At 47.0% G+C, this 9,056-nt stretch overlaps 1 protein-coding gene across 3 annotated transcripts in view; it reads left to right on the top strand.

Annotated features, from left to right (window-relative positions):
- MAST2 (microtubule associated serine/threonine kinase 2) overlaps positions 1-9,056 on the top strand; it is a 139,325-nt gene that overhangs the window by 124,627 nt on the left and 5,642 nt on the right. For 2 of the 3 annotated variants that reach the window (XM_025206554.1, XM_025206547.1), the window contains 6 exons: positions 323-432; positions 2,050-2,204; positions 2,718-3,031; positions 4,921-5,137; positions 7,091-7,281; positions 8,440-8,666. In XM_025206554.1, the coding sequence (XP_025062339.1) occupies positions 323-432; positions 2,050-2,204; positions 2,718-3,031; positions 4,921-5,137; positions 7,091-7,281; positions 8,440-8,666 (1,214 nt within the window). The remainder of the gene's footprint in view (positions 1-322; positions 433-2,049; positions 2,205-2,717; positions 3,032-4,920; positions 5,138-7,090; positions 7,282-8,439; positions 8,667-9,056) is intronic. The other variant, XM_025206565.1, reaches the window with a different exon arrangement.

Raw genomic sequence — 9,056 nt, 5'->3', positions numbered from 1 at the left:
CCTGCTGAGGATCGCTATGCATCTGTGTGACGTATCTGAGGCGTTCCATACGGCAAACAAATGGGATGTGTGACGTATTTAAAGGGATAAGAAGAGCAAAATCGAGCCCGTAGACAGCACTTTTCTGGAAGACATTGTTCAGGATCAGAATACTAGCCTTCTGTGAGAAGCAGCTTTTGTACGTAGACAAATCGATCTGCGCTCACTAATTCCAATCGTGAGAGCACTGTTTACAGTTCAGCCTACCGTGCAGGGAGTAACTGGGTGGCGTCGATGCTTCCTGGGCTAATAGTGGTACTGCAGTGTGTGTCCTTGTTTGTAGCCCGCTCGGACCGGTACCACCACCTCGACTCAGAAGACGAGGAAGACACAAATGATGATGATCATGTGGAAATTCGGCAGTTTTCCTCTTGCTCGCCGAGGTTCAGTAAGGTAAGAGCTGAAAGGGAAAGGAAAAGCTGTAAGTAAGAATACAATTTTGAGGCCCAAGTTGCTTTCTATAAACGACATTTTGTTTTAAAATTCCTCTTCAAATAACCTGGAGAGGCCATTGGAGCCTGAATATTCATATGGGCATGCTGTGTCTATGCTGATGCTGTAGCAATCAGTGTTCATGGAGGGGCTCTGGGCACATGACAGAATTGCAGTTTTTATTCCGTATTTCCTTGCAATACCAGGTGGAGATCTAGAGGTCGCAGGATAAAGTAGCTCCAGGATTTGGTCAGTAAGAAACAAAGTGCAGTGCATAGGTGTGCACGGTGCAGTGCATAGATGTGCACTGCAGCTTTGGGTCCAAATGCTGTTCTCTATGTATGTGAACGGACTTGTGTGTGCTCGGGAAACAAATAACCCCTCCCCTTCTGGGGAGCTCGTTCGGAGGAATTCTGGACAGGAGCCTTGTCCCATTAAGTGCCCTTCAAGTTGCAATCTTAAAAGTTTTCTAAAGGAACCAAATCCATTCTTGATGGTGGTATCACGCTGGTTTAAATAACGGTTGCTCCATTGACTTCAGTGAAGTTGCTGATTGACGTCACTGTAAATGGGATTGAAATTGGACCTGCAAAATAGCTGGGGTATTGAAGAGGCTTTTTTTCACAAATGCATCAGTTGTTACTTCCTTTTCCACAATTTCCTGCTGTCATAGAGAGTGATTAATCTGTTAGGCTGCAACTTCTGTTCAGCATGAGGTCTTTTTTGCCATGAAGAAAAGTCCACTTGTAATACATTTATTTTAAGCTCTAGAAAATTATACAGCATTTGTAGTGTGGGAGGCATAGAAAGCTCGTTATTTTTTTGAAACTCTCATCTGACAATTCAACCAGATTATTTATTAATAGCTATCTTGTTGATGTTCTGCATTTTTAATAACATTATTTTCATTAATCTCTTCTTAATGTAAATCAGGTCCACAATCAAATACAGTTTTAAAAGCCTGGGTTCTTTTTGTTAATCCCTTAATTATTTAAAAATGTTGCTAACGCAGAAGGAGGCCATTTCATTTAGCTGGCAACAAAACAGTCAAGTCTTCAAGGAGGGGCAAGACTTTTGTTCAAAAAGATTCCTCTAAACTTCGTAATAGAAACACAGTCATGAAATGGGGCCGGTGTCCTGATGGTAATCACAGAGCTGAGTTTGCGGGGTAAGATTTCAAGATCTAGATGTCTGCTCTTCATATTAGTGGGGCCTGTTTAAGCAGCTTCTTCCCCTGGTTTTTAGAAGTGCTGCTTTTCCGATAACGCTCAGACAGCGAGTAGCATCGGCGCTCCATATTGCCGCGCTGTCAGAGCGTAGCTGACCGGTGTTACTCCTGGAGCCCACGTCCGACCGCGCCGAATCTTCCCACTTCCCTTCTCTCCTCCCCAGCAAACACCGGCCGAATGTGCCATATCTGCATTGGCTCCTCCATTAGTTAACCGCAGAACAGCGCTGAGTTCAGGTTTTCAGCTCACCGTCCCGAGAGAGGAATTCCCTCTGATTAGAAAGGGCTTGCAGGGTGTTTTTTCTACATGCCACGCACAGCCAACTCTTGCGTGCTTTTGCCACATGCAGGTGTATAGCAGCATGGAACGTCTTTCCATCCACGAGGAGAGGAAAACTCCACCTCCTACTAAGCGGAGCCTGAGCGAGGAAAAAGACGACCGACTAGACAGTCTCAGCGGCCTGAAAAGTCGGGACCGCAGCTGGGTGATTGGATCTCCTGAAATGTGAGTTTAGTAAAACCGTACCTTTTTCCCCCAATTACATATTGGGAAACTCTGTCTGTTCCTCCTGGCCTAACATTACATTATAAACTCTTCATAGGAGAAAAATACTCTCAGGTATGAAGTCAAAAGCGGTAGACTAATAGCTGAAATTCAGTGCGTAGAATTTTTGTACCATTCAAAAGCGTCTTATGAAGTTCTAACTTAAGGGAAGGGGACTCTGCTCTTCAACTTGGTTTCCCTTTCGGGAAGGCCTGTTTTGTGTTAGAGAAGGGTGTGTATCACAATTTGCAGTACTTTTTGTCTGGTTTGTTCCTTTCTTCCAGGAAAATAGCACAGGTTTTCTTTTGCAAATGACCCTTGTCATACAAAGCCCCCAGTATGTACCCGGAAGAGGCCTGCTTGAATTCAGACTCGGAGGTTTTGAAGGCTTGCCCATTGTTTTCTGTACCAGTAACAAATGCTTGCTCTTTGGAGGTATTAACTATCACAGCTTGCTCTTGGTTTCTCATGCAGACTGCGTAAGCGCCTGTCCGTGTCCGAGTCTTCACACACAGAAAGCGACTCCAGTCCACCTCTTACGGTTCGTCGACGCTGCTCAGGACTTCTTGACATGCCCCGATTTGCCATCTCGGCCGAGGAAGATGGAAGTGCCTCCAAAAAGCAACAGTCGGATGCAGTGTTGCTGTCTACGGTCCAGTCCCGTGAGGGGCACCCGCTGCCAATCCCTGAGCAACCCGTGGAGCAGGAGCTGCAGCTGGACGGGGACCCTGGACCGACGACAACGCTCTCATCAGCTGTCAGCAGCAACAGCAGCTCAACATTGACAGGTGCGCAGCCGTGGGGGGGACAACTGCCCGCGAGAAGTCTCGTTTAGTCCGTACATTTTAGCCGCACCACAGTGCAGTTTGTGGGGTAACACATTTGGAAATGGCGCCTGCTAATGAACAAATCTCCATGCCATTGTCTGCTTCTTTACAGCACCTGGAGAGTCTGAACTTTGGGAAACTTGCTTCTTTTCCCCCCAGCCGAGTCCCTCTTTGGACTTGTCAGTTTAGCAAATTAACCTGGTTTCTACCAGGTTATTCCACCAGGTTTCCACCAAAAGTACATCCTGGGTATAACTCTGACTGTTCAGACTGAAATTTTTCTTGCCGTATCTTTCTCAGTCTGAATCTTTATGTTTTTAAAAATTGTCATGACACCGGCTCAGCCATTTCTGAGAAGGAAGCTAGAGAGTGATACGTTACGTTAAAAAGAAATTCCAGTGACCTGTTTCTGAAAAGCTATAGGGTCCCCATGCCTGGGACAGAGTGCCAAATTTTGTTGAAACAGTTGTTGGGATGAGGACGTATCTTTTGCTTTCCCTGCAAAGGTTCACCCAAATTTGACCTTTGGAAAAGCCATGATTCATGCTTTTCTATAGCCATCTTCCAGCCGTACTCGGTAGTATGCATGGGGCTGAGGAAGCCTTCGCCTGTGACTGCAGCTCTGGGATTCTGCAAGCTGGGATCCTGTTTTGTTCCTTTTGGCAGCCACCATTTCTGGGCCCAGGGGGCTGTGGAGGAGGTCACTGCTGGCTTCAAATGCACAGAGCGAAAGAGCAAGATGTGGCAGCGGAGGAGCGGGTCATAAAAGCCGCTGGCCCTGGGGTTGAGGCACTCACGTGATGCACAAACCAACCTTTCCACACATGGCTGCTTAATGCATCTTCCTTATTTCCTGACTGGGAATCTGATTTACCAAAATGTTGAACTTGAATCTGGAGTCAGTGGAAACAGTGCTTTGATCATGTACAGTAGGAAGTGAATTGAACAAACTTCTCCTACGCAGCTCAGATCGGGCAACCTAAATCAGCCAGTACTTTTGACCTTAATCCCTGTGCCCTAGTTCTCCATCTCTAAAGTGGAGATAGTAATAGCCTTAGTCTCCTAGACCTGTTGCGAAAACAAATTCATTTATGCTATAGGGAAGAGCCCCAGAAAAGCCCCCGAGCAGAGTACTGGTTCTGGTTTTCAGAGCAGAGTTAGAAAACCTGTGCAGCGTATAAGGCGTGGGCCCCGCACGCCAAGCAGTGAATTATTGCTACCGAGGTGAACATAATCCAGTCTGCGTACTTAATGAGGCAGAGTTGCTATGGAAGAAAAGTACCATGGGATCAGATAATTAAAGACCGCCATCAAGATGCATGTGCAAATTAAGCCTGTGCAGTTAGCCTTTCTTCTGGCAATTCCTAACTTCCGAGCACTTGACTTAACAACCTTAGCATTCTTTTAGTGTAGCTTTTAGTCCGTAATGAGTATGAAACCTGGTGCGGTGGTTACAGACAGATTAGAACCTTCAAGGCAGACAGCCCTTGCTGGTAATAAAATAATTAGAGTCCTTTCCTCAAACCTCCCCTTGCTGTTTGTCTAAATGACTCGCTTGCTTTTCACAACACTGCTGTAGCGTTTGGCTTCATCTGGCTTTTTCACTGCAGCAACCTGGTTTCATTAACAGGCTTTCCAGCAAAAGAGAAGCTGCCGGTGCTCTGCGTTCAGAGCACCACCAGCGGATTCGAGTTTCTGTAAATAAGAATTCACGCCCTGGGGTTCCTTCTTTGGAAAATGTACCGTTGGACCACATGTAAACATGGCTTTGATTTCATGTCTTTTGCCTGTAGGGGGATCGGCTGTCAGGAATTCCCCGCGGTTCTAATCTATTTTAATTTAAACTGTAGCTGGGAGCACTGCAGATACCTCTGATCAGCACTCTCGTGGCAACAGCAACGAGGGCCCGGATTTCACCACTCCAAAAGCCATCAGCGACTTGGCAGTACGGCGGGCGCGGCATCGGCTGCTCTCGGGGGAATCAGGGGAGAAACGTGCCTCCAAACCTGTCAACAAAGTGATTAAATCAGCATCAGCTACTGCCCTCTCCCTCCTGATTCCTTCTGGTAAGAACTAAATCTCAGGTTAAGCACTAAACACCAAAATGCATTAAATGGAAGTTGTGCAGGCATGGGCGCCTGTCCGTAAGGATCCTGTCCCAAAGGGGCATCGTGATGGAGACTCCTGTGATCAGTGTACGAGGGTGTTTCAGGAAGTAACGAAGGTTTCAGTGAGTGGGAAACTACACACAGCAGGGAACACGGATGGTGGCACTGGCAAGTGCGCCCATCGTTGACGACGCCACAGAGACGTGACGTGACCGATCGTTGCACCCGCAGTGGTTTTATATTTCAAAATTGCTGTTACTTTCTGAAACACCTTCAACGATGTATCACTCCCATGGAGAATCATAGAAAATGAGGGTGGGAAGGGAGCTCAGGAGGTCACATCCAGTCCAACCTCCTGCTCCAAGCAGGACCAGCCCCAACTATATCATCCCAGACAAGGCTTTGTCTACTTGGGTCTTGGAAACCTCCAAGGATGGGGAGTCCACCACCTCTTTGGGTAACCTGTTCCAGTGCTTCACCACCCTCCTAGTGAGTAAACTTCCCTAGGTACAGCTTGAGCCCATTGCTCCTTGTCCTGTCATCTGCCCCCACTGAGAACAGCCCAGCTCCATCCTCTTTTAAACCCCCCTTCAGGTAGTTGAAGGCTGCTATTCAATCCCCTTTCAGTCTTCTCTTCTCCAAACTAAATAAGCCCGGTTTCCTCTCCTCACCAGTCATGTCCCCCAGCCACCGAACCATTTTTGTTGCCCTCCGCTGCACTCCAATGTGTCCACATCCTGTCTGTAGTGGGGGCCCACAACTGGACACAGGACTCCAGATGTGGCCTCCCCAGTGCCGAATAGAGGGGAATAGCTCTGCTCTCGATCTGCTGGCAACACTTCTACCAGTGCAGCCCAGGATGCCGGTAGCCTTCTTGGCAACACGGGCACACTGCTGGCTCATATCCAGCTTATTGACCACTGTCACCCCCAGGCCCTTTCTGCAGAGCTGCTGCCCAGCCAGTCACCCCCAGCCTGCACCGGCACATGGGATTGTTCTGTCCTAACTGCAGGATTTTTCACTCGTCCATGTTGAACCTCATGAGATTTCTTTTGGCCCAATCCCTCAATTTGTTGAGGTCCCTCCGAATCCTAGCCCTACCCTCCAGCATGTCTACTACTCCCCCCAGCTTGGTGTCATCTGCAGACTTGCTGAGGGTGCGCTCTGCGCCATCTTCCAGGTTGTTAAAGGTATTGAACAAAACCGGCCCTAGGACTGACCCCTGGGGCACTCCACTTGACACCGGCTGCCAACTAGACACCGGGCCATTGATTACTACCCTCTGAACCCGATGCTCCAGCCAGTTTCCCATCCACCTTACAGCCCATTTGTCCAGCCCGCACTTCCTTAGCTTGCCTGCAAGAATGTTGTGGGAGATGGTATCAAAAACCTTGCTAAAATCAAGGTATATCACGTCCATGGGTCTCCCTGCATCCACAGAGCCGGTCACCTCGTCATAGAAGGCAATCAGGTTGGTCAGGCATGACTTGCCCTTGGTGAACCCATGCTGATGATTTAGAGAACGAACGCACCATTGCTGAAGGTGGAGATATGCTCATGATTTGACGTCAGCTCCTGTCAAGGACAGCCATGCCTTACCGTCTCTGCTTGCAGATTTGTTTTAAACGGGCTCCCAGGGCTTTAGTATATCTCCAGACAATGATGCAGGGAGAAGATGTGTCCAAATCACAGATGAAACGAGCTTAACACATTCGCTGCTGCTGCTTAGTCACATGTGGCTTCCTGAACCGTCTGTTGAAATCGTCCATATCTGATGTATTTAGCAGGCAGCAGCACAGGTACTAACCGTGTTCAGGAGGAGGAGAGCTGAGCGCAGAAGGTCTAGGCAACTTTAGAGATGTAGTGAACAATAAGACCTGTATCTTTGTAAGTTTTGGTGCCAGACAGTGGCAGCAATTCTAGCTTTGTGCCTTCTCGTCCCCGATGCAGAGAGTCTAGGTCTTGCTGTAGGTTTCAGGACCTTTTCTGTTCCTGCCAACTTGAAGAATAGCACATCCCAAGAATTTACAGGGAGGCCTTCAGAGCCAGGTTGCCTGCCCAGCAGAATATGCTTTCCTGTCTCAATGAGAGCTCTGGAGACAGGTATGAAATTAGTTTGGCACCATTGTAATGATTTACATTTAATTTCCTGTGGTTTGAGGGCTGGTTGCTATGGACTCCCTCACAAAATTCTCTGAAATGCATATTTAATTACCCAGCAGAGGATCCTTCAGAACTGCTCTCCTCTGTCGGGTAAACATGTCAGTAAATACATTCAAGGGATACTTAATAACCCAATTCTTACATTTCACAAGTGCCTTTAAAACTCTTACGATGGGGTATTATTTTACCTGGGGGGCTGATCTCTCAGTTGGATGCATGAGTTTTGTTTCATGTCATCCTTATTCACATACGTTTGTAGTACAGATTATTTTATCAGTTAAAGTATAGTCACTCTGACTACTTCAGCCCAAGTGTATTGTTCTTATCAGTAATGCTAGCCGTGGTTTTGAAACAAGTGGCCAGTTAAACCCCACCTTTGTAAGCGAGGGTCACCTGGGCTGTGCAGGTGATTTTGGGGCTATTTGTAATACTGTTCCCACATAGCGCCATCCTCTTACAATAGCTGTTTTTTACAGTTCAATATTTTGCTCCAACTAAACTTAAAACAACACTAAAGTTGCTTTGTTTTAGTTGTAATCCACTCTCTTTCCCAGTCTCATTCTTTTATGTCCAAGCTGGCTTTGAGTTGCATCGATGTGAGGGAGAAACCCACGCCATGTTTGCTATGTGTCTGCCCCCCTGCATTTTCTCATCTCGAAACGGTCAGGCCCCTTTAAACAAAAATTAAAAGAAACATTTCGTAGCCTGAAACCGCGCTCTTTCAGGACTGTAAGCCTGGAGCTAATATTTACGACTGAAACATAAATCTGTGAAAATAGGTTTTCATAATGGAAACACTGCCTTGGCCATTATTCTAGATGACAAACAACACTGCTGTACTAAGTACGCTTCAGCGAGGACTTGCCGTTTCTGAAACATGACTGATTTTGACCTTTTCAAACAATTTATTAATTAATAAAGACTGCAGGAAATGAGCCCTGTTATATTTGCTACTAAAGCCATTTTTAAAGCCAGTGCCCACTAGCTTTACAAAAACAGCAGGCAAATAGGCTTCCCCATTAATATTTTAACAAGACCTATATCTCCCGTGGAAGGTCAGGCTTTCTAATTTGCACCCGTTTTGTATCATCGCTGTAGATCACCACACTTGTTCCCCATTGGCCAGCCCAATGTCACCTCATTCTCTGTCCTCGAACCCGTCTTCGAGGGACTCTTCACCAAGCCGAGACTTTTCTCCTGCCATTGCAAACCCGAAGCCACCAATCATCATCCATCGGGCTGGGAAAAAATACGGCTTCACTCTGCGCGCTATTCGCGTCTACATGGGAGACAGCGACGTCTACACTGTGCACCACATGGTCTGGGTATGTCTCTGCTTTTCGAACAAAGATTGTCCCTTGACACCGTTTATCCCCCGTCCTGATTCAGACCCAAATGGAGCAAGTAGTGAAATAAAGCCCTGTGGGCTTTATCTGGCACAGCCCTTCACAAAACCATTATGGCTTTTTGCCTTGCCTTCCCCACAGCGATGTGAATTGGCATCCTCCACCAAGCATGTATGTTAAGGCGTGTGTGTGTGTATCCTCTTGCCCCCTATTGGGGTTGTCACAGGAGGGTCAATTAAAGATAATTCATCCTGAGCTGTTACCAATGATCGTCTGCTTCAAATTAGCTCAGTCCACTGGGACTTTCAAGGCAGCCACTCATACTTGATTACAAGCCGTTAAGCATTATTGCCCTTCCATCGATTGCCC

This window comes from Alligator sinensis, unplaced genomic scaffold (genome assembly GCF_000455745.1).
Source record: "Alligator sinensis unplaced genomic scaffold, ASM45574v1 scaffold781_1, whole genome shotgun sequence".
NCBI lineage: Eukaryota > Metazoa > Chordata > Crocodylia > Alligatoridae > Alligator > Alligator sinensis.
Note: the sequence above shows the minus strand (reverse complement) of the source record. Positions and strands in the feature narration are given on the sequence as shown.